General features: G+C 45.9%; 1 protein-coding gene across 1 annotated transcript in view; it reads right to left on the bottom strand.

Moving 5' to 3' along the window:
* OGA (O-GlcNAcase) overlaps window positions 1–26,164 on the bottom strand; it is a 182,125-nt gene that overhangs the window by 9,150 nt on the left and 146,811 nt on the right. The window contains exon 15 of the mRNA XM_029610211.1: window positions 7,636–7,795. Coding sequence (XP_029466071.1) covers window positions 7,636–7,795 — 160 coding nt within the window. The remainder of the gene's footprint in view (window positions 1–7,635; window positions 7,796–26,164) is intronic.

Here is a 26,164-nt window from a genome sequence, read left to right as displayed (position 1 = left end):
GTCACCAAATAGATTATCCGGTCGGCATGGGAGGTTAGCCAACTTGTCATGGACATCGTCCCTGATTGCGCTTGACCATGCTAATCGTCTTGCAGCTATAGAATTTGCTGACGCTTTTGAAGACATCTCGAATCCTTCATATATAGAGCGAGGAAGATGTCTTAAACCTTCTTCCATGTTGTGGAATTCAGCAGGCAGGGTAGAATCTGAGGAGCCCTGCAAGTTTTCGAAAAGGTACTGGGCAATAAAAAAATTGATAGTTTTGAATTTTTGCGTTAAGCATGCTCGATTGATTACGAACGCTTCACAAAATCGTCCAGTAATTTGGCATCTCAGGATGGTGGTGTATTTGAATTCAAACTAGACTTTTTTGCCTTTCGCATTGCCGATTATACAACTGACTGATGTGGTAGTTGTACAGTAGAATAATAAAGGGAGTCCCTCATGCGATATTTAATATCAGTTTTACGTGAAGTAGATGGAGTGGTCAGACGTGTGTCCCAGGACTTCTCCATGAGGGCATTTAGCACTTGGTGTTGAGGCAGTGCATCTGGTTCATTTGGAGGGTCAAATATTTTTAAAATGCCCATCATCTCCTGATGAGGGTTTTGAAGCTTTGTCTGCACATTTAGTAGTAGACCTACTTTCTCTAGAAACTGAGAATAGGTTAAATCCTCAGGTGGGGATGCCAGTTCAGGTGGAACCTCAGCTGGGTCGGAGGGGTACCCTGTTGAAGAATCATCATCAGATGTTAGAATAAATTCTTCCAGGGGTGTGGATGGTCCCCTGTGGCTGCTCCTTCGGTGATGGTCCTGGAATAGATTGAATTTCCACTGGAGGAAGCGGTGAAGGTGGGTTTTGTTGCTGTTGTATCGACTTCAAAAACAGCGACAGGATGTTTGTTATCTGGGTCATAGCTTGAGAAGCTAGCCCAGATGTTGATGGTATAGACGGTAGAGGCTCTACTACTGATGGAGCCGTAGGAGGTACAGTAGTCAATGGGCTTTTGGGATACACTGGTGGATCCGATATCCATCCAGGAGAGGATGACTGCCTGTCGGAGAGATGTGGTGGAGACATGTCTGTCAGAGTCGACCACAAGTAATGGAGAAGGCTCCCTAGGTCTTTTATGACCAGAAGTATGTTTCTTGGGCCCAGGGTGCTTCGAGTGCGTCGGTTGTTTTTGCTTTTATATCCCGCGACGACGTGCGTCAGATGCGTCGGTGATGCTTCGACTCGACTCAGCTGCGATGCACTATGCTCCGTGCATCGGTGCTTTGATGCGCTGGAGCTTCGATGTTGTTTTGGTGTGGCGATGCGTAGATGCTCCCGAGGCGTGTCGGAGTGTCAGTGCTTCGGACGCAGTTCCTGTTCCTTGCTTCGGGATGCCGTTGGTGTCGCGGTCGCATGCCTTACCGACACCATTGACGCATCCACCGTGTCCTGCCCCGGTTCTTGAAGGGGCGTCAGCTGTGGGTATTTTGCCCTGGGGGGGGCGGTCAACAGAAGAAGCCCTTCTATGAGATGCTTCCTTCTTTTTTCGTTCAGGGCCCGGAGATGATCTGGTAGAGGTCTCTGAAGGGGCATAGGAGCCTGATGGTGCTGCCTTAAGTTGCTGTATTCTAGCTGCCTGCTGGCGCTGTGCTCTGAGGGACATCCGGCTGCAGTCCCTACAACTTCCCTGATCAGGATCAGGTACTAGGTATATGTAACATGACTGATGGCCATCAGTCAATGACATTTTACCACAAGCGCAGAATTTAAATCCTGGGCGAGGCATGATAGTAAAATTACCTTTCTTGTGGTGGAAAAGTTTTATTTCTTCTGTTTTTACCTCACAAACACAAAGTCTGGAGAGACAGAGCTCCGCATGTGATCAGTTGCGTGGAACAAAATGGACTGAGGAGCCTCAGGCAAGCCCGGGAAGATACAAGAGGGAGCACCTAGCTGAAAGATTTTACTAGACTTAGAGAGCTCCACCACCTAGTGGCACAGAAGACGTACCCAAACAGCATGGCTAAATCAGCTGCTTATTTACATGAAAATATATATCTCACATATCAGATCCTCCTGGGCGGTATTATTGAAAATTAAGATCGGGCAGAAGGTTCTGACACTGATCAGTATCTATGCACCCACTACAGTCCAGGGTCAATTCTTGAGGATGCTAAACGGGATACTGGAGCAATATGCGGAAGGACAATTGATATGGGGAGGAGATCTAAATCTAGTAAGAAATCCAAGATTGGACACGTCCAATTTTAGACTGGCTGCAAGCTGGAAAGCTACATCAGAACTGTCCTTACTTATGTCCAGATGGGGGTTAGTGGATATTTGGAGGCAGCGCTTTCCAACCTCCAGATCCTACACATTTTATTCAAATCAACACGGAACATACTCAAGAATTGACTTTATTCTTGTAGATAAAACTCTTGCAAAACAGGGTGTTGGATGTGGGGACTTCACATGGTCAGATCATGCTCCAGTATGGGCCACGGTACAGCTGGCCTCCCCTGATACTGGGGTGCGATATTGAAGGTTGAATGAAGGGCTGTTGCAGGAAGAGATTCAGTGTAACTCGATAGCTGACGCCCTGTTGGATTACTTTAGACCGAATGCTGGGACAGTGGAGTCTGAAGGGAAACTCTGGGAATGCTCCAAAGCAGTGATGCGCGGCTGCTTTATTGCCCAAGCCACTGCATTAAAAAAGAGCAGAACGGCGTAAATCTGAACTACTACGAGATATAGGTTGCTTATCTAAACGTCATGCAGTCACATTGGATAATGCCACACTTAAGAGACTGTGCTGCATGCAGTGAGTTAAATATACTAGAATCTACCTGGATAGCCCAATGCCATGGAACGTACAAAACAAAGGTTTTTTGAAGGAAATAAAGCAGGAAAGATGTTGGCCAAGAAGCTGAAACAAGTGACTCTACAGAATAACATAGCAAAAATTAAAGACACTCAGGGTCATATTTAAACATCCACCCCGGAAATTAGAGATTGCTTCACTAAATTTTACTCCTTATATAGTAAAGATGGGTCTATAACATCAGACTCCATAGTCAATTATCTGCAAATGGTTTCTCTGCCCACCTTAACAGAGATGCAGATACAACTTCTAGATGCCCCCATTAGCTCAAGCAAAGTTATTGTGGCCATTAAATCCCTTAAGTCAGGGAAGTCACCAGGGTTGGACAGTTCACAGGCTGCTATTACAAAAAGTGTTGCCCATGGTTAGTGGGACCCCTTACGGAATTTTTATTTTTTTTTTTAACAGCTTACGGGAAGGAGCCTCCCTACCCACTCACTCCAATGTCGCAGGTATCACAATTATTGCGAAACTCGACACAATGCGGTTCATACCGGCCAATTTCTCTAATTAATTTAGCTCTCAAAATATTGGCCAAAGTATTTGCGGGCCATCTAAACATGATACTCCCTCAATTAGTCCATAGAGATCAAGTAGGATTTATCCCTCAGAGGATGGCAGCAGATAATGTTCGAAAGGTAACTGATATCTTATGATGGGCCAAGAAGGAGAATATACCCCTCATACTATTATCGATAGACGCCGAAAAAGCGTTTGATATGGTCCATTGGGATTTTTTTATTTGTGGCTCTGGAAAAAAATGCTCTTTGGTCCTTATTTTATAACATGGGTGAGACAACTTTATACAGCTCCGTTAACTAAAATTAAGGTAAATGGAGGGTACGGTCCACCATTCCCAGTACAAAGAGGGACCTGCCAGGGATGCCCGTTGTCCCCATTATTTGCACTGTTTCTTGAACTGCTAGCCTCGAAAATACAAAGCTTTGCAGATATTGAGGGGATACAGAAGGGAAAACTAAACTTGAAAATTTCGTTATTTGCAGATGACATATTGCCGACATTAACTAATCCATTGCACTCATTATGAAGTGTATTTACTACATTACAAGCGTTTAGCGTGGTCTCAGGCTTTAAGATAAATCTAAACTTTGAATGTTTCCACAGATCCCCAGATAATAACAGAGCTTTGGCATCAATATCCCTTCAAATGGGCACCAACATCTATTAAATACTTGGGAGTACACATTGGACCCAATGTGAAAGATCCGTTTCAGCTTAACTACACCCCACCGATTCGCACAATAGAGAAGAATTTATATAAATGGGAAAGAGAGCAATTCTCATGGATGGGGCACATAGCTGTAGTGAAAATGAATGTAATGCCCAGATTTTTATATTTATCTATCATGTTGCCTATATTTCTTAGTAGCAATATACTACAAGCCTGGCAAAAAAAAAAAAAAATTGATTTCATCTGGAGGAAGCAACCCCCAAGAGTATCTCGACGATTATTGTATCAACCCCGGGACAGAGGCGGTCTAGGAGTACCTAATTTAGAATGGTACTGTATAGCTGCACAGTTGCTAGTTATTCTGGATTTACACAGAGATGCTACTCCTAAACAGTGGGTATCCTTTAAAGAACATAGTAGGGGGGGTGCCATTGCAGGCTATGCCATGGCAGTCCCGAGACACTTGGCTCACCAGGGGAGAATTACCAATCATGCTAGAGACAACTATGAGATTATGGTATAAATGGAAAACCCGCACGTGGGAACTCGAGATTATTTTTACTCCACTCATCTTTTTTCCAATAAGTTATTTCAGGCAGGGAACACAAACAACACCTTCAGGGTTTGGCAGGGACAGGGTATTGTCAGGGTTGAACATCTTTTGAGGGGCGGCTCCCTTGAAAACTGCCTATCAGCTGCCTGATAGTGACTATCTGGCTGGTTACCAAGTTTTACATTTCCTGAGATCATAGACTATGGCCCCCTTTATTATACAGAGCAAAACTCTGTTTGAGCATTATTGTGAGGATATTGACAAGAAACGAGGGATGGTCTCAAAAATATATGCCATCTTACTTGGTTCTGAAAAACACACCTACCCCCATGTTACAGCTTGGGCAGCCGACTTGGGATCCGCTTTTACTCCTGAGGTGTGGGAACAAATTTATGATAGTGCACGTAAATGCTCCATATCCATTTTTTTGCAAGAAAATTATTATAAAATACTAACCAGATGGTACCTCACCCCTTATACCTTACACCGCATATATCCAAGAGTTAGTGAAATGTGTTGGAGGAATTGTGGACAAGTAGGAACATACTTCCACATCTGGTGGGGTTGGGAGCGGATACACAGATTTTGGGAGGTAATACATTGGGTGGAAGAGTTATTGGGAATGAAAAACTTATTTGATCCGGGTTTTGTATTGCTTAATGTTCCCAATCAGGCATTGAAGAAACCACAGAAACTGTTTTGTCAGCAAGTTTTATTGCAACCAGAATCGCCACAGCCCGACACTGGAAATCGGTTAATGCTCCAACACTAACTTGTGCAACAAAGAGTACATTTTTATTGTAAAATGGCAGCCATTTCAGCTGCTCTTGATGATGGTACATCCAAATTTCAGGACACGTGGGAACCTTATTTACAATGGGAAAAAAATACTCATGTATAAGTGTATTGTATTTTCAGCACTGTTTCTTTATTCTGTAATTCCCCCATCTCTGAATATGTTTGTTTTGTATGTGAGCTCATGGAGGGAAGGGGGGGCGGGGTTGGGAGGACATTACATTGATACTGTAAGGGTAAACTATTGCTGTTACTATCTGATGTTTGATGATCAATAAAAATCTTTAATTTAAAAAAAAGTAATCATTGACACTCCATGATATATTTAAGGAGCCCCCTTTAATAGTGACATCAAGTGACTCCAATGTACGCGATCGGGTAGTGCATTCATATTTTAATGTCCAAGAAACCATGACAGTTGATAGTCACACTAAATGTAATCATTGCAGTGTGTGACAATGTTATTGAAGGCCATACAAGGCAAGATCCCATCACAGGCTATCGTGTCAAACACAAATGTCACCAACTGCGAGTCAACAAATGTCAGTTAACTATCATTTGTCCTTGCCCAAAAGTATATGTGGGACGTACTGGCCGTATGGGTGAAATCAGAATGATGGAACATAGATCGCATCTTAACACGTTGACAATGACAGCATCTATTGTCCCTCATTGTATTGAGGAACATCACACTTTTGAACAATTAAAAGTGGACAGTTATTGAACAAATCGTCCCCACCATACACGGTGGTGATTTTGTCAAGTGGCTAAATTACTGGGAGCAATATTGGATATTCACTTTACATACAACGTATCCCATGGGTTTAAATGAAGAATATGATTGGTCATCATTGATTTGACATTATTTAAGTTGATTGGTCAATTCCAAGTACCATGTTCAGTTATATGTAAGAGTTCACATTGGAGGTTTGTTCAGCCAATTTGATGCTGCATGAATATTCACTTTGAAGAAATTTTTGATGACTTAAGAACATCTCTATTTTTTTTTTATTGCTTTCAATTTATATGTCCCCTGATGAAGGATTTAAATCCGAAACTTGGCCATGTCGGGAACACATCGCGAGCGGGAGTATAATTTTGAACATCCATTGGAAGCAAATTCTTTGTGAATACACCTTGGGAATAGACCTTGTGGACATACTGTTAGAACTAAATATAATGTTTGCGAGCATATATTGGAGAGCATCACGGGGGACTGTGTGTGCACATGATTGAAATTGAAAATATAAAAGAAAATTGTCACTGTTTTGAGACAGTATTAGCTTTTTTCAACAACTTAATATTAAGAGGTGGTTGGTGGGAGTTAATGATTATACATAAGTCACTGGACTACCTGGTAGGCATTTCTAATAAGCAACAATTGTATGAAACCCTCACCAATCACTTTTATATATTTTTAGTATTTTATACATTTAGAGTTTTTTTTTCATATAGTGCCATAGGATAGTTTTGTTAATGTAGTGAGGGCTTTCCATTTTGTCTTTTTTGTTTATGGTTATTGCACTTGCTTTGTGGCAGGTTTTCATATTTAGTTTGTAATAATTAACTACAGCAAATTTGGGAAAAAATAATAAATTGAATGAATCTGAAGATCTTCATTATATTCTTTCAATTATAAAAGTTAGACACTTCTTAAATAATATCTCTATAATATGCTTGATGTACTGGCACCCCTCTGTGCTAGCACAGGATGGTTGAATGATTTAATGAGTGATTTTGTTAACATATGGATTTGTATTTGTCACTGAAGACTACAATTGTGTATGTACTTTTGTGCCCCGCTGAGATTTGTGGGTCAACGGGCTATAAATTTTTACAAATAAAATAGTGGCCGCACAGGCTAGGAGGCAGCTCAGACATTGGTCTCCAGGTCACATGGCTGGAAGACTGAGGAGAATCAGCAGTGCAGCCACAGGCTGTAGCCCCAGTGTAGGCCAATGGATGAAGCAAATAATTAAGACTGCTGGATCAGCCTCTGGAGGGTCATGGGACACCGGTACGGCTGGGCCAAAGAAGTGAATGCTGGGGTTGGAATGAGTGGTGGGGTGATAAAGATGATCATTACCCCACAAATGTCTTATGGGTTTCAGATAGCTTTTTTTTTTATAATCCATTATATCATGGTGTCTACTGAAGAGCCATTTGCACTGCATAGTGCCAAGAGGTTGAATATGAGTCCAAATGGTTATACATACTCACCATTAGCCTTGAGAGAGGAAAGAAGGCATGCCATCATACTTTTAGCCACACTTGGATCTGTAACTTTTTTATGAATATCCACTTTTATCAATGATGGAAAGTTAGCAAGAAAAGTGTCTGGTAGTACTTCTTGTTCTTCATGGAAACTCAACATCATTTTCTGAAAGCAAAAATAATGCGTATACAAAAAAATTGAGATATTTATTTACACAGTGTAGAGTACCACAATACCAATTCTGTATAAAATAAGATGTATAAAAAGCAATGAACTTTGTTTTTTTAAAGCAGAACTCTTCCTTGTTATAGCAATTAAATCTGAGAAAAGGGGTAAGTAAAATATTGCTCCCAACAAAAGACTAGAGAAATAAAACCAGAGTTCCAGTTAATAAATGGACTTTTAAGTAGCACTCAACTGGTAGTTCTGCCTTTGACCAACCACTGAGAATGTCAAAGTTGACATATATTCAGCATTTTCAGAAGCCTGTTAAAACAACTCTTAAGCGCGTTCATCCATTCTGGGATATTGCTTTACTTCCCATTCTTTTGCTTTCCACGCAGCCACACCTAACCCCCCTCCCAAGCTGCCGCCTTAATGAAGATTTAATTTTTGAAGAGTAGGAAGGCCTAAGTCTTTAAGACCACTATCTGTTGACAAACTAGATAACTAGAAATGCATCAAGTATATCTATACCTTCTGGAATCAGTGTGGCCAGAATTATGAAATTCTCGGTCCAGTGTGTGGCAGTGGTCATTAAAAACAAAAACAGAACGCTCAGCGGTATTAGGAACGGAATGGAAAATAAAGGCAAAGTTACTACTTACCTGATAATTTCCTTTTCTTTAGTACATTCAGTTGGATCTAGAACCAGTGAGTTATGCACCTCTACCAGCAGATGGAGACAGAGCAAAGATGACATCATGGTATATATACCCCTGCACTAACATCAGCCTGCCAGTATTCTCTGCAAAAGCCAACTGTGGACAAACTAACAAAAGCTTGATTATTAACAAACAACCACTCCAGTACTCAGCCAACACAAAACCACTGAGCTCAGACAAGGAACGCAATAACACTAGTCTAGAGACCGGATTGACACTTACTAGTACTCTCCGGAACACACAGCCACACAGGAGGACTATAGCACAACCATTCGGCAAGGGTGGGAAGGTGGATCCACCTGTCTGTACCAAAGAAAAGGAAATTATCAGGTAAGTAGTAATTTCTCCTCTCTTAGCATTCAGACATGTGGATCCAGAACCAGCAGGATGTACCAAAGCTACTCCCCAAACAGAGCGGGAGTTTGCCCGCAGTCCAGTCAAAATTGCACGTGCAAAGCCTGCGTCCTCCCGGGCCTGCTTGGAAAAAGTGTGTTAAGAGGATCATAACGCAGCTTGGCACTGCCTGAGCCCTAGTGGAATGAGACCTGACTAGGCACCTGCTGCTCAGTATCCACATACGCGGCTGTGACTACCTCCTTAATCCAGCGGGTTAATGTAGCCTGCAACGCCGGCTCAACCTGTTTACTTCCACCATGGAGAACAAATAGGCAATCCGTCTTCCTGTGAAGTTCAGAAACCTCCAAATACCTCAATATATGCCTCTTGACATCCAAAAGCCTGTATCAGGCAACATTCCTCCGCATCTCTTTCCCTGTCCAGAGGCGGCAGGGAAAAGGAATGATCCAAATGAAAATCAGACTACTTTTGGAAAAAGGTTTGTCAAAGGCAGAGCTACCAGTTGAGTGTATCGCTGTATTGCCCCCGGAGTCACTCGTAGAAATGGCTCCCGTCAAGACAAGGCCTACATGCAGAACAAGTTGTCACAAGAAACACACGGCTGAATTTTAAATCGGCCATGCACGTGCTATGCGCATTCTCAAAAGGGCCTTGCCACACACATAAGTGGCGATACACACATAAGTGCCGGGCCCTGAGAAAGGGGGCAGGCCAGGAGGGGCGAGACAGAGGCCAGCCAGGACAGCGGCCATTAGCCGCTGTCCTGGAGAAGCACGCGTCAGCAGCTGGCCGGTGTACGTAAATTACTTCTGCTCCAGAGGAGCAGCAAGTAATAAAAAAAAAAATTCATGCAAGGCAGGTTAGCTTTAGGGGGTGGGGGAGAGAGGGGAAGGGGTTTAGGAAAGTTCCTTCCCAGTTTTTAAGGTAAAGGAAAGGTTACGCATCGGTCGAAAAGAAGGGCCCACTAAAAAATCCAAAATTAGATCAAGACTCCACAAGGGTACTGGTAACCGCAAGGGAGGACGAAGATGCTTCACTCTTTTCAAGAAACAGGCCACAACTGGACGAGTCGACAAGGGTCCACCATTCACCTGACCTCGGAACAGACAAGAGCCTCCACCTGTATCTTTAATGAATTAAGGGCCAACCCTTTACTCAATCCATCGTGCAAAAATTCCAAAATGAGCGGGATCTTAACCAAATGAGGAAGAACCCCTCGATTTTCACACCAAATCTCAAACACTCGCCAAACCTGCCCATAGGCTAAGGAAGTGGAGAACTTTTTTGCTTTTAGCAGGGTGGCAATTACCCCAGTAGAATATCCACACTCAGCAACTAAGCCCTCTCAAGGGCCATATTGTAAGACAAAATCGAATCAGATCTTTGTGAAGAACAGGACCCTGCCGTAGCAAATCCCTGTGCACTAAAGTCCACTATGAGTCTTTGCAAATCTGCATACCATGGTTTCCTGGGACAATCTGGTGCCACCAGAAACACCATTCCCCTGTAACTCTCAATCTTCTGAATCATTCTGCCCAACATGAGCCATGGGGGAAAAGCATACAAGCAGCTTGTCCTCCGGCCACTCCAGCACGAGGGCATCGATGCCCAAGGACTCTGGCTCTCTCTTGCGACTGAAGAAGAAAGGAACCTTAGCACTGCGAGTTGTCAGCAGGTCCAGAAACGGAAAGACCCAGCAATCCACTATCAGCTGAAATGCCTCATTTGACAATTCCCATTTTCCTGGATCCAGACCCTGCCCGCTGAGAAAGTTGTCTCTTACATTGTCTTTTCCTGCAATGTGTGAGGCTGAGATCTCCTGAAGATGCACTCCACCCATTCCATAAGTTAGACTATTTCCTGCAACACTTACTAGCTCTTGGTTCCTCCCTGCCGATTGATATAAGCCACATTCATTGCATTATCTGACATTATCTGGACTACTCAATCCTGCAATCATGCCAAATGGAATGCACAGGCTTCCAGCCGATTGATGTTCCAGAGAACCTCTTCTGCACTCCAGTGCCCTCGCACTGTCAGCTCCTGACAGTGAGCTGCCCAACCCTGGAGACTTGCATCTGTCATGCGTACTAGCCAGTCCGGTGATCTTAGGGAAACCCCCTATCTTAGATGATCTGCTTTTAACCACCACTGCAGGTTAGTGCAGACTTCCATTGGTAGGTGAAGCAGAATCGAATAGTCCTACGGCTGTGGGCTCCAAACGAGAGAGTGTGCTGAAGAGGAGGCATATGCACTCTCGCCTACGGCACCACCCACAGGGTCGCCCATCAATCCGAGCACCTGTAGATAGGACCACACTGTCGGGCAAATTTTGTTCGTCAATAGATGCACCTGTGCCATCAGCTTCTGAACAAGGCCCTTCGGCAGGAACAGCCTACCCTGTTTCGTATCGAACCGAACACAGAGATACTCTAGCGATCGTGATGGCTGAAGATTGCTTTTGGCCAGGTTCACCACACAACCTAACTCCTGCAACAAGGAGATCACTTTGCGCGAAACACAGAGGTTCTCTTCCAGACAATTGGCCTGATTCAGCCAGTCGTCCAAGTACAGGACCCCATCCTCTCTCAACACTGCCGCTGCCACCACCACCATAACCTTGGAAATAGTTCTGGGCATGGTGGCAGCGCTCGAAACTGATGACGCCATAAAAACGCAAAACCATGAAATTGTTTATGTTCTAGCTGGATGGGAATATGCAGATAAGCCTCTGACAAACCCAGAGATGTCAGAAACTCAGACTGTACTGTCATTATCACTGAGCGCAAGGTTTCCATGCAAAAAATGAGACACGTAAAGGACGGTTTAACCCTTGAGATCCAGGATATGGCGAAAAGAGCCCTCTTTCTTGGGCACAACAAAATAAATGGAATATTGGCCCATATTTTCTTGAAATGTGGACACTGGAACCACAGCCCGCAGACTGAGGAGTTTTGACAACGTAGACTCCACTGCCTGTCTGCTCTGTAGAGCAGTGCTTTCCAACCGGTGTGTCGCGATACACCAGTGTGTCGCCAAGCAGCGGCAGGTGTGTTGCATGCTACCGGTCTCCCGCTGCTCTTCCCTCCTCTTCCTTCAGTGAGCGAGAGGCAGGCTAACTTCCACTGCTGCCGTTGCCGCCCGGGCTATCAGCACGTTCAAGCTTGGATGGGAACGGCAGCAGTGTTACTGGAGGCTGGCAACTGCGGCTGGGCCTTTTCTTCTTCCCGCACCTGCCCCCACCCTGGCCTGGAACAGGAAGTGATGTGCAGTGCGGTGCGCGGGAAGAAGAAAGAGCCATGCTGCATGAAAAAGTAGCGGCGGCCCTGAAGCAAAATCAGAAGCAGCCAGAAATCTGCACAGGAGACAGCAGAATTAGCCTCCCGTTGCCGATGGGGTTCTTCTTTCTTGGCCTGCGGGGGCTACAGGAGGAGGCTGCTGCAGCTACCATTTGAGCTGGGGGGTGGGCAGGAAATAAGAGACAGCCAGCCTAAGTGAGAGAATGTATGCGTGATTGAGAGTGTGCATGTGTAACTGTGGCAGAGAGACTGTGTGTGAGAGCATTTGACTGAGATCATCTATGTAAAGTGTGTGAGAGAGAGCATGTGTGTGATTGAGAGAAACTGGTCAGAGAGTATATAGGAGAGACAATGGAAGTGACTGGTCAGGGAGATGACTGGAGTATGTGTGTGAGAGAGAGAGAAAAAGTGATTGTGGGAATGAGAAGCCTGTGCATGTGGAGAGAGCTAGCAGAGGAGTAAGAAACCTGGGTGTGTGTGAGACAGCATGGGAGTGAGAAGCCTGTATATGTAAGACAGAACATGGGAGTGGGAAGTGAGTGTCTGTGTGTGCATGAGAGAGAGAGAGAGAGAGAGAGAGAGAGAGAGAGAGAGAGTGTGATCGGGAAGGTGACTAGTGTGTATGAAAGAGAAAGATTGGTCGGGAGATTGGTGTGGGAAAGACAGAAACTGGTCATGGGGGTGTAACTGGTATGTGTGTGTGTGAGAGACAGAGAGACTGGTCATGGGCACTAAGGAAGAGGACCATGAGTTCAGAGCTTCAGCCACTACTGCTTCTGGTGTGTGCTACTGGCCTGCATGGAAGAGGAGTAGGAGAGCTGCTAGACGGGGTTAGTAAAGGTGGCTTTTTAGGTTTATTTTTCTTGATTGACTGCCATTTTAATTACTGAATATTATGTGATGTGTCTGCTGTTTTGAAATATTTTATTGGTGTTTGGAGAATTTTAAATAATTTTCATGAGTTTTTAATTGTTGGATATTTATTTATTTATTTAAAATAATTTATATACCGGAGGTTCCTGTATAATATACATATCACCCCGGTTCACAAGGAACAGTAACTAATCGCTACATTTAGCGGTTTACATAGAACAGAATAAAAAAGAAGTTTTACATTGAACAAAGTAAACAAACAAGTTTTTACTATTCTGTTCATAGTTGTTGTGAAACATTTATTCTGCTTATTAGTATAGTTACACAATTATTTCTGTGTTGGGATCTATAGCTGCTTGGCTAGTTCTGTTTTCCTAATAGGAGGTGTATTGGTGTTTAGGGCCTGAATTAATATTTGTAGTGTTGCCTTTTAACAGGTAGAGTTGTTACTGTTTGAGTGAATTCCATAATACAAGTGTAACTGTGTGCGGATTAGTTTATGTGCATTACTGCAGATCCTGGGAGTATGTTAGGTCGGTTCTGTGTATGTGACAGAGGTGAGGTATTTTACTGTATCAGTCTTATTTGTTGTATTTTCTCAAGAGGACATGCATTAGTGATAAACTGCTGTCTTTTCATAAGTAAGGCTATTGAGCCTGGTAGTTGGAGTTTGTGTTGCTGTTACTGAGATGACACTAGAACCAGAATATATTTTTTGTAAGGTGAGTTGTACGGGGAATGTCATAGCTCTGCTTTACATCCATGACTGTGGGTCAGGGGGGTTCCTGTGGATGCAAACTGTACTTTTACATTTAGCCCTATGATGGTCATGTGTTCAGTGTGTCATGCTTGTGAGAACCATGTCAGGTATGTCCCGACAGAAAAAAGGTTGAGAACCACTGCTGTAGAGAGTTGCAGGGAGACCCCATGAACACATCTTGATGAACACTGTGAAACTCCAGTGCATAGCCATCTAGTATCACCTCCAGAACCCACTGGTCTAATGTGATTTTGACCAATCTCCGATAAAAAAAAAAAAAAAAAAAAAAAAGACCCCCATCCCCTGTTCCCAGGGTGGGTTGGCACACCTTCATTCATAGGCTCCACTACCTGAGCCTGCGCCCTGTCTAGACTACCAAGGACGAAAGGACTGAGACCTACCCACAGGTCGAGCCCTCTGAAAAGCCACTCCTCTGCAGGGTAAAAAATTTTTAGATCCCCTAGTACAACCTCCCATGTTGAAGGAGTGCGGTGTCTTCCTTATCCTCTGGCAACCGAAGATCCTGGGACTCACCCACTTATTGGCCATTTACTCCAGCTCACTCCCAAACAAGAGGGCAACTTTCTAAGGTTAAACTTGGAGGTTCCATAGGCCATAACTGACGCCTTGCCATTATTACCAAACAGACATTTTGCCCAAAGTGCGGACTAAATCGCAGCTCGCATCTGCCAAAAAGGCGGCTGCTGGTTCCATTACTGCCCTGGAATTAACACCAAATTCGACTTCCTGAGAGAGAAGTAAATAAGAGCGAGTCATCAGGAAACAAGACATTTCCTGCACATTCATTCATTGTCACTGCTTTAAAGGCCTGCTTAAGGATAGCTTCAATTCTCCTATCCTGTGCATCCTTCAAGGCCACTCCACCTTCTAAGGGAATAGTCGTCCACTTGGTAATAAACGTAACATAAGAACATAAGAAATTGCCATACTGGGTCAGACCAAGGGTTCATCTGTTTCCAACAGAGGCCAAACAAGGCCACAACAACCTGGCAAGTACCCAAACACTAAGAAGATCCCATGCTACTGATGCCAGTAATAGCAGAGGCCATTCCCTAAGTCAACTTGATTAATAACAGTTAATGGACTTCTCCTCCAAGAACTTATCCAAACCTTTTTTAAACCCAGCTACACTAACTACACTAACCATATCCTCTGGCAACAAATTCCAGAGCTTAATTGTGCGTTGAGTGAAAAAGAATTTTCTCAGATTAGTTTTAAATGTGCCACATGCTAACTTCATGGAGTGCCCCCTAGTCTTTCTATTATCTGAAAGAGTAAATCTGAAAGAGAAAACCTTACACTCTTCAACCTCCAAAACTCAACTCAATCCATAACTCCACCTATCAACCACTCACCTTCAGTCAGAGACTTAGGGGTGCGCATCGACAACCAATTCAACCTTAAATCTTTCATCCACAACACAACTAAGGAATGTTACTTCAAACTACAGGTATTAAAAAATCTCAAACCACTCCTTCACTTCTATGACTTCCGCTTAGTAGTCCAGTCTTTAATATTGTCCAAACTAGACTACTGCAATTCTCTCCTGTTAGGTCTTCCACTATCATCCATAAAACCTTTACAGATGGTACAAAACGCCGCAGCGAGGCTACTCACCAACTCCAACAGAAGAGACCACATCACTCCAATTCTGCACTACCTCCACTGGCTTCCCATAAAAGCTAGAATCACCTTCAAGACATTATCAATGATCCACAAGGATATTATGGGAAGCTCCCACCTACATCTTTCCTCGCAACTCCGCCTTCACTCATCAAAAAGACCTATCAGATATAACTACAAAGGTTCTCTACACACTCCCCCGATTAAAACCTCGCTAGCCAAACGAGCATTCTCCACAGCTGGGCCCACCCTTTGGAACTCACTTCCGCCAGATCTTCGACTCGAAACTTGCCATCTAACATTCAAGAAAAACCTTAAAACATGGCTCTTCCGGCAAGCATTCCCGGAAATGCAGGATCATTTCGACACAGGACAAAGAACAAAATAGCGCAATATAAAGTCCACCGCTAACTTAATACCCCCAGGAACATCAGGACCTTATTGCTTGTTTTAAAGTAACTCTACACCTTCTCTGTTCAATACTATGTTTACTGTTTAATGTAACGACCTTATTGATTGTTAAATGTAATGCTACACGTTCTCCGTTCAATACTATGTTTATTGTTTAATGTAACGCCCCCCGGCGACAGTTGTGTTAAATGGAAACCGACTTGATTTGATATATATATATCAAGAAAGTCGGTATATAAAAACCCTAAATAAATAAATAAATAACTGATTCACATCTACTCGTTCAAGCCCTCTCATGATCTTAAAGACCTCTATCATATCCCCCCTCAGCCGTCTCTTCTCCAAGCTGAACAGCCCTAACTTCTTCTGCCTTTCCTCATAGGGGAGCTGTACCATCCCCTTTATCATTTTGGTCGCCCTTCTCTGTACCTTCTCTTTCGCAACTTTTTTGAGATGCGGTGACCAGAATTGTACACAGTATTCAAGGTGCGGTCTCACCATGGAGCGATACAGAGGCATTATGACATTTTCCGTTTTATTAACCATTCCCTTCCTTATAATTCCTAACATTGTTTGCTTTAATAAATTAATAAAGGACAGGTCCTCTGGAGGAGAACGCTTCATCAGGAGGGGAGGGCTGGGAAGGTAGATCATCAGAATCCTGGGACGAATCGTCGGTCCAAGGATTATAAGGGTCATCACCAGCTCTCAAATGTTCTTCAGAAGGAAGTAATGGGATTATTCCTGAAAGCCCTGGCCTGGGCATTGATGGCCCCGAAGGAGGAATCAAAGGCATCGATGGAGGCATCGACGGAGGCACAGATGGAATCAGTGACATCAATGGATGTGTCAGTGGCGGCACTCCCGATGGTGGAATGAAGAGTGGTGTTTCTTCATCTTCCTCCAATGACAAGGGAATTGGCGAGGAAGGCGTTGGGTCCCTCGGATCCACCGGTGGAAGGGCACTGATTAACTTGTCCATTCTAGCCAATAGCGGTGCCAGCGGAATGGGCATCAGATCGGTGACCGGAGGAGGAACCGGTATCGATGGAATTTGGAAGCCCTGGAGTGCTTTGCCGATGGCCTCCTGGATCATCAGATCCAAAGCTATCGATGAAGTCGGGGTGTTTGGCCGAAAGAGAAGACCCATCTTATCAAGTCGAGCCTTGTGACCTTTTGGTGTCATTTGAGCACATTTGGTGCAAGTAAGGACATCGTGGCTGGACCCCAAGCACACTGACCGTGTGAGGGTCAGTGATGGACATTGTTCTAGTGCAGTCAGGGCATGGACGGAAACCCGATGCCATGGCTTTGCCAAAATTTAGTTGCGGTTCGGTCGATGGCCGGTAGGCCGAAAGGGAAAAACTCGACGGGAATTGACCGCAAACGGGCAAAAAACTTACAGTTCGACCATGGACCAAAGAAATCAATAAGGGGACCCCGTAGGGTAAAAGTTTTTGAAATTTTTTAAACAAAGTTCCGTGAGGAAAATTCCTGTCAGGAAGAGCTCCTTAACCCACGTGGCTACTACTGCGTGGAAAAAAAGACTGAAGGGGGACCCCTGCTGGCTGCAGGGTTGATGCGATGCTGGGCATGCCCAGTAGGTGCCAGTCAAAGTTCTGGAAACTTTGACAAAAGTGTTCCGTGATTGGACTCCATCCTGATGTCACCCATATGTAAGGACTACCATCCTGCTTGTCCTGTGAGAATCACATCTACTCGTTACAGACCTCTCGTGATTTTAAAGATCTCTATCATATCCCCCCCTCAGCTGTCTCTTCTCCAAGCTGAATAGCTCTAACCTCCTCAGCCTTTCCTAATAGGGGAGCGTTCCATCCCCTTTATTTTGGTCGCCCTTCTCTGTACCTTCTCTTTCGCAACTTTTTTGAGATGCGGCGACCAGAATTGTACACAGTATTCAAGGTGTGGTCTCATCATGGAGCGATACAGAGGCATTATGACATTTTCAGTTTTATTAACCATTCCCTTCCTAATAATTCCTAACATTGTTTGGTTTTTTGACTGCTGCAGCACCCTGAGCCGACGATTTCAAAGTATTATCCACTATGATGCCTAGATCTTTTTCCTGGGTGGTAGCTCCTAATATGGAACCTAAATTCGTGTAACTACAGCAAGAGTTATTTTCCCCTATATGCAACACCTTGCACTTGTCCACATTAAGTTTCATCTGCCATTTGGATGCCTAATCTTCCAGTCTCACAAGGGCCTCCTGCAATGATTCACAATCTGCTTGTGATTTAACTACGCTGAATAATTTTGTATCATCTGCAAATTTCATAACCTCACTCGTATTCCTTTCCAGATCATTCATAAATATATTGAAAAGCACTGGTCCAAGTACAGATCCCTGAAGCACTCCACTGTTTACACTTTTCCACTGAGAAAACTGACCATTTAATCCTACTCTGTTTCCTGTCTTTTAACCAGTTTGTAATCCATGAAAGGACATCACCTCCTATCCCATGACTTTTTAGTTTTCTTAGAAGCATACACAAGTGCATCCACTTTTGGAAAGCGCAATTGCTCTCGCAGATGGATCTAGGGGATAGCAAATGTTGCTTACCTGATGTAACAGGTGTTCTCACAGGACAGCAGGATGTTAGTCCTCACAAATGGGTGACATCGAGGATGGAGCCCACCACGGAAAACTTCTGTCAAAGTTTAAACAGAACTTTGACTGGCCCCTACTGGGCATGCCCAGCAAGGCACTGACCCTGCAGCCAGCAGGGGTCTCCCTTCAGTCTGATTTTCAAAGCTACAGGCAGTGCCTAGAAAGTAAAAATAAAACGAACCCAACACCGCGGGGAGGCGGGCGGGTTTCGTGAGGACTAACATCCTGCTGTCCTGTGAGAACACCTGTTACATCAGGTAAGCAACATTTGCTTTCTCACAGGACAAGCAGGATGGTTGTCCTCACAAATGGGTGAGTACCGAGCTGAGGATGTCCCGACTTGCACCAAATGTACCCAACGGTGTGCAGCAGGCACAATAAGTGAGGAGAAATTTGGGAAAGGGCATCCGCACCCAACCGGGTAGGTGGAAGGGTGTTGGTACATCAGGTTGGAAAAAGGTTACGCAAGACAGACTGGCCGAAGATGGAGTCCTGTCTTCCAGCCTTGTCCAAACAATAATGGGCTGCAAAGGTATGGAGAGAACTCCAGGTTGCAGCTTTGCAGATGTCAGGAAGCGGCACCGATCGAAGGTGTGCCACTGACGTCGCCATGGCCCTCACAGAGTGTGCTTTATAACACGGTCTTGAAAAGGAATGCCAGCTTGCTCATAGCAAAAAGAAATGCAGTCCGCCAACCAGGAAGAAAGAGCCTGCTTACCCACAGGTTGTCCCAACTTATTAGGATGGAAAGAGACGAATAATTGAGTGCTCTTCCTGTGGGAAACTGTACGGTCTAGGTAAAAAGCTAGAGCTCGTTTACAGTCTAGGGTATGCAGGGTCTGCTCTCCAGAGTTGGAGTGGGGCCTGGGAAAAAAGATAGGTAGTATGATGGATTGATTGATATGAAACTCAGAAACTACCTTAGGTAAAAATTTAGGGTGAGTGCGGAGTACCGCCCGGTCCTGCAGGAGCTTAGTGTAAGGCGGATAGGTAACTAGGGCCTGTAATTCACTAACCCTGCGAGCTGAAGTAATAGCCAAAAGGAATAACACTTTCCAAGTGAGATATTTAAAGTCACAGGAGTGCAGAGGTTCGAAAGGAGGTTTCATAAGACGACCAAGAACCAGGTTAAGGTCCCAGGATGGGGCTGGAGGACGCAAGGGCGGCTTTAGATGGAGCAAGCCCTTAAGAAAGCGTGTTACTAGGGGTTGTACTGAAATAGGATTACCCCCAATACCCTTATGGAAGGCGGCTACCGCACTGACATGCATTCTGATAGAAGAGGTTTTAAGACCTGATTCAGAGAGATGCCATAAATAGTCCAAGAATTTGGAGATTGGACAGGAAAGGGGATCAAGGAACTGAGAAGTGCACCATGATGTGTACCTTTTCCATTTGTATGAGTAAGACTTTCTTGTGGAAGGCTTTCGTGAAGCTATCAGGACCCGAGAAACGGAATCTGAAAGGTTGAAAGGCTGAAGGACTAACCTTTCAACATCCATGCCGTCAGGGACAAGGCTTGGAGGTTGGGATGGAGGAGGCATCCGTCGTTTTGAGTGAGCAGATGCGGGTCCTTTCCCAGAGGAATGTGCCTGCGGATGGAGAGATCCTGGAGTATTGGAAACCATACTTGGCGTGGCCAGTAAGGTGCTATCAGGATCATGGTTCCTCCGTCCTGGCGTAGCTTCACGAGAGTCTTTGACACAAGAGGGAGTGGAGGGAATGCATAGAGCAGACCGGTTGTCCACTTGAGGGAGAATGCATCCCTCGGCCGAGAGTGCTGGCTCCGAATGAGAGAGCAGTAATCGTCCACTTTGTGGTTCTGAGGGGACGCAAAGAGGTCTATGCGGGGAGAACCCCACTTGTGAAACAGAGAGGTCGCTACCAGAGGATCGAGTGACCACTCGTGTGGTTGGAAGACACGGCTTAGCTGGTCTGCCAATACATTGTCTACTCCCGGCAGGTAAGTGGCCCTGAGGTACATGGAGTGGGAGAGGGCTTCCGCCCAGATGTGCGCAGCTTCCTGACACAGAAGGAAGGAGCCTGTGCCTCCCTGCTTGTTTATGTACCACATGGCCACTTGGTTGTCCGTCTGGATGAAGATTATCTGATGAAAGAGATGATCTTTGAAAGTGCGGAGCGCATAGCGGATTGCTCGAAGTTCCAGGAAATTGATCTGGTGTTCGGCTTCCTCTTTGGACCATAACCCTTGGGTTTGAAAGTCGTCCACATGGGCTCCCCAACCGATGTGAGAAGCGTCGGTGGTTAGGATTACTTGCGGATCCGGTGGAAGAAAGGGTAAGCCCTGAAGGAGGTTGACCTGAGTCGTCCACCAGGTTAAGGATAGGCGCAGCGCTTGTGTGACTGTGACTATGGAGGACAGAGGCTGAAAAGCTTGAATCCATTGGTGTCGTAGAGTCCATTGTGTTACTCTCATGGCTAGTCGGGTCATGGGAGTGACTTGAACCGAGGATGCCATGTGCCCTAGGAGAATGAGGAACTGGCGAGCCGTGGCAGTGTTCTGAGACTGGAGCTGGCGAGCCAGGGACATTAGGGTGTGGACCCTCTGAAGAGGAAGGTAAGCCTTTGCCTGTAAGGTGTCCAAGTCTGCCCCAATGAAGGATAAGGTTTGAGACGGGACTAAGCAAGATTTCTCGTAATTGACGAGAAACCCTAAGGAAAGGAGTGTTTGAATAGTCAATTTTAGGGAGGATTGAGCTATCTGTTGGGTGGAGGCCCTGATTAGCCAATCGTCCAGGTATGGGTAGACGTGGACACCTTCCTTCCTTAGGAATGCTGCTACCACTACGAGACATTTGGTAAAGACTCGTGGGGCAGAAGCTAGACCGAAAGGGAGGACACGGTATTGATAATGGTCGTGGCCTACTAGAAACCGCAGATATTTGCGATGGGATTGTGTGATCGCAATGTGGGTATAAGCGTCCTTGAGGTCGAGAGAGCACAGCCAATCCCCTCTTTGTAGCAGAGGGAGCAGCGCGCCTAGGGTTACCATTTTGAACTTCTCTTTTTGAAGGTATTTGTTGAGGGCTCGAAGGTCCAAAATGGGACGTAGTCCCCCTGATTTCTTTGGTATTAGGAAGTATCTGGAATAGAATCCCTTGCCTCGTTGAGAGGGAGGAACGGGTTCTATAGCATTTGATTGCAGAAGAAGGGATACTTCCTGCTGTAATTGAGCCAAATGGGTGGATAGACTCCACGCTTGAAGAGGCGGGGAGTCTGCCGGAAGAGTTATGAAGTTGAGGTGGTAACCCTGTGCGATAATTGTTAGCACCCACTGATCTGAGGTGATCTGCAACCAAGGTTGTAGAAAATGGTACAGTCGACCTCCTACAGGGATGTCCGGAAGAGGGGTTTGGCATGTGTTCCCTACAGGGGAGTCAAAGGCCAGCCGCAGGCCCAGGAGGAGGGGCTACAGTAGGCCTTTGCTTCCTAGGCTGACGCGGCTGAGGCCTAGTAGAGGATCGAGCTGGACGAGGCCTGGCCGATGGAGGGTAATAACGGCGTGGTCGAAAGAATGACTTCTTAGAGTCTTTCTTTTGCGGTTGCTTGGAGGTCAGCTCAGGTGGGACAGATGAGAGTTGTTTCAACGTCTCATGGTGGTCTTTTAACTCCGCCACAATCTGCTGAATTTGCTCTCCAAACAAATTATCGCCTAAGCAGGGTAAATCAGCAAGATGATCTTGAACCTCTGGGCGAAGGTTGGATGATTTTAACCAAGCCCAACGTCTGGCTGAGATGGCTGTGGCTGAAACTTTTGTGGAAGCATCGAATATGTCGTAGGCAGTCCTAATCTCGTGCTTCCCTGCCTCAAATCCCTTGTGAAGAAGGGCTTGAAGCTGCGGTTGGTATTGGTCTGGCAACGTGTCAGCATAGTCTTGCATCTGCTTAAGGATGGCTCTGTTGTACTGAGTCATGTAAAGTTGATATGAAGCTATGCGTGAAATCAACATAGCTCCATGATAGACTTTCCGTCCAACACTATCTAGGAACTTGTTGTCCCTGGTAGGTGGGGTAGAAGAGTGTGGCTTAAGACGCTTGGCCTTCTTCTGCGCGGACTCAACCACAACAGAGCGATGATCCAGTTGAGGTTTTTGGAAACCTGGTGCTGACTGGACAAGGTAGGTGGAGTCAGCTTTTTTGTTAACTGGGGACACTGATGAAGGAGATTCCCAGTTTTTCTTGAGCAGATCCAAAAACACCTGGTGTATAGGGATGGAAGCGATGATTTTTGGAGCATCCAGAAATTGAAGGAGTTCCATCATCTGGTGTCTGTCATCAGCTTCAGATTGTAGTTGAAAAGGTACAACTTCTGACATCTCTTTCACAAAATTAATGAAAGATAGATCCTCAGGAGGAGATCTTTTTCTACTCTCTGTAGGAGATGGTGGCGAAGGCAAATCTGTGTCAGAAGATGTATCATCATCATCACCCCAGGTATCGTAGGGATCAAGTGGGGCTTGTAGCCCTGATGGACCTGGCTGAGGCTCTGAAGGCATCGATGGAAACCGAGGTGGAATCGGTGCCGTAGGTGGAACCAGAAATGGCATCGATGGCTTCGGTGCTGCCGATGGAATCTGTGCCTGGCGTGGAATGGATGGAACCGAAGGATATATCGGTGGAGATATACCAGAAGGCACCGATGGAACCACCCCGGAAGGGGGAATCCGGAACGGTGTTTCTCCTGCCGATGAAAAACCAGTCGGAGACGGTGGTGTTGTCGATGGTACTGGAATCACCGATGGAAGGGCCGTCATGAGCGCCTCCATGCGGCTCAGTAGCGGTGCTAGCGCTTGTATCAACGGCTCAGTGGTCGGTTCCCTCCTCGGTGGCGAAGCCGGTGCCGGTGTCGGGGGCGGCACTGGAACCGGTGCCGGAGACGGTGCCGATGGAGGTTGCAATTTCTTCATCGCTTTCTCGATGGCCTCCTGGACCAGCCGGTCCAGTTCTGCCCGGAGACCAGGGGTAAACATACCCGGCTCGACGGGAGAGGGAGACTGAGGCAGGGCCGGAGGGACCACCGTAACCGGTGGGATCACGGCCCCCGCACCCCGGGAGGGTGAGGGTTTCCTCGATGCCGGCGAACGAGACGTGGAGGGTGTCCGGTCTGTTCGCGGCTTCTTTGTCGGTGGCTCGGCTTGAGCAGAGGTCGATGGCTGTGGATCCTCGACAGGCCGAGACTTGTGCCGTCGATGGCGGTGCTTTTCCTTCCGATCCCCTCGCCCATCCGGGGAAGGGACGGAAGTCGACGGCCGAGAAGCGATCGATGGCGGACGGTCACCGGAGGGTTGACGATGATGGTACAACTTCGACGGTGCCGGTTCCGATGACGTCGATGCTATCGATGGCGTTGGGGTAGGTGCATGGAAGAGGAGCCCCATCTTCTCCATCCTGGCTTTGCGACCCTTGGGTGTCATTAAGGCACATTTGGTGCAAGTCAGGACATCATGCTCACTACCCAAACACATTACACAAACCCTGTGGGGGTCTGTGATGGACATAGTCCGGGTACAATCCGGACAACGGCGGAACCCCGTTGCCATGGCCTGAAGCCAAAATTTAGGCTGGGGATCGGTAAGTGCCAACAGGCCTCAAGGGCCAAAATCGACGGTAGTCGATGGAAAAAGGCAAAAAACTTACCGGGTTCCGTAAGATGACTAAAAATTTGTCGAAGGGAGACCCCTGAGGGGCAAATTTTCTTAGGAAATTAATTTCCAAATTCCTGTCAGGAACGTGGTTAGAGAGCTCCTTTCACCGCGTGGCAACTGCTGCGCGGAAAAAAGAAGACTGAAGGGAGACCCCTGCTGGCTGCAGGGTCAGTGCCTTGCTGGGCATGCCCAGTAGGGGCCAGTCAAAGTTCTGTTTAAACTTTGACAGAAGTTTTCCGTGGTGGGCTCCATCCTCGATGTCACCCATTTGTGAGGACAACCATCCTGCTTGTCCTGTGAGAAACAGTCCTTCCAAGTCTCGTCCCGCTTTGATATTAGCTTCCCCTTTCAAGAGAAATCAATTCTTGAATGACCTCCATAATAGGGAAGAAACATGAGGCTTTATGCCAATAAATCAAAATGGGATCTTTCTTTGGCTCAGACATGGATTCAGTCCCAGGTACTCCCAGCATCTTCAATGTCTCAGAAATCAGAGCTGGTAACAGCTCTATGAAAGAACCACAACATAGTTCTATATGGCTCCTATCCCAGAGGAATTTCCTCATCCTACAGAGAGTAAGGATCGGCTTCATCATCTGTGCCATCTGGGTCCCTATCAGGAAGACAAGCAGCATACCTAGGCATACTCTGATGTTACTCGCAGCACCTATTAAGACTGGCCGGTGCAGAGGACTGCGCCTGAAGGCAAGAAGACTGCAGTCCTTGAAAAAATTATACCCCAAAGGCAGCAGGATCCATACTAAAACCAGGGGGCATCTGTCCTGTGCCCCCAGAACTGCCTTCTCCTGCTGAAAAACAAGTTAGGGGAGTTCCAAAGTCAGGCAAACCTTTTGGCAGCTCTTTTCCTAGTCCTGCATCAGGCTGAGAAGAACTGGGCTCAGTAAAATCAGACAAAGGCAATTCCCCCTGAGCATCCAAGCAGCACTGACAAGTTAGAGGGAACGCCAGGCTGTGATGCCTGAATGTGACAAGCAGCACAGAGAATAAGGTACTTAGGTTTCTTTGCTTCAGGAGCCATCAGTCTGTCAGTACAGTCTAACAGGCGTCTGAGAAGTGTGCGTTTAGCTTATTCGCTCTGGAAAAAACTAGGCGCCCAAAAATTAGGTTTCCAAAATTTAGGCGCGCAACACTGTGCCTCAATAAGCATCCACAAACTGAGATCCCACGAGGCTGCTCAGATTGTGCATGTAGATAAGCGCGTGAACGCTCAAATATATGCCCATAACCAACTGGATGCTCAACCAGGCACCCAACTAGGCGTACAACTGGACGCACTATCACAAACCAATGGAACTGAAGAGGGCAGCCTAATGCGCAGGAAAAAATGTGCAAAACGCCAGCACGGCCTACCACGTGGCAAACAAGAAAAGCCTGAGAGTGGGGTCTACCCAAAAGGCTGTCAACCCACCAAGCTGCCCATGTCCCCTAAGCTCCCCCAGAGGCGGGAACGAACGTTGGATCGGTGGGCCGAGCACGGAGACCAGAGGAAGATGGAGTCCCTACCAAACTCCCCCCCCCCCTTTTTTTTTTTACACAGTTAATTCCACGCTAGCTGAAAACCAGCTACCAGAACAAGGCACTCATCTAAGGAAGGGATCTGAAGATATCACTTCAGGAATTCTTGACAGAGAGGGACCATAAGGTATCACCACAGGAGAGAGGGACGAATAAATTTCCTTCTTTTCTCCTTTGAAAACTTTAAGCAAACCCCAGTAGGGAGATGCACATCCACCATCTGCTGGAGACTGAGAATACTGGCAGGCTGTGTCAGTGCAGGGGTGTATATTGGAGAAATTACTTACCCGATAATTTTGTTTTCCTTAGTGTAGACAGATGGACTCAGAACCAATGGGTATAGTGTGCTCCTGATAGCAGTTGGAGACGGATCAGATTTCAATCTGACGTCAGCCCTAGTACATATACCCCTGCGAGACACCATGCTCTTCAGTATTCTCTTCGAAAAGCAATTGTGGATATATGTGTGACT

Source organism: Rhinatrema bivittatum, chromosome 7, assembly GCF_901001135.1.
Source record: "Rhinatrema bivittatum chromosome 7, aRhiBiv1.1, whole genome shotgun sequence".
NCBI classification, from domain to species: Eukaryota; Metazoa; Chordata; class Amphibia; order Gymnophiona; family Rhinatrematidae; genus Rhinatrema; species Rhinatrema bivittatum.
This window is presented reverse-complemented; position numbering and strand designations above follow the sequence as displayed.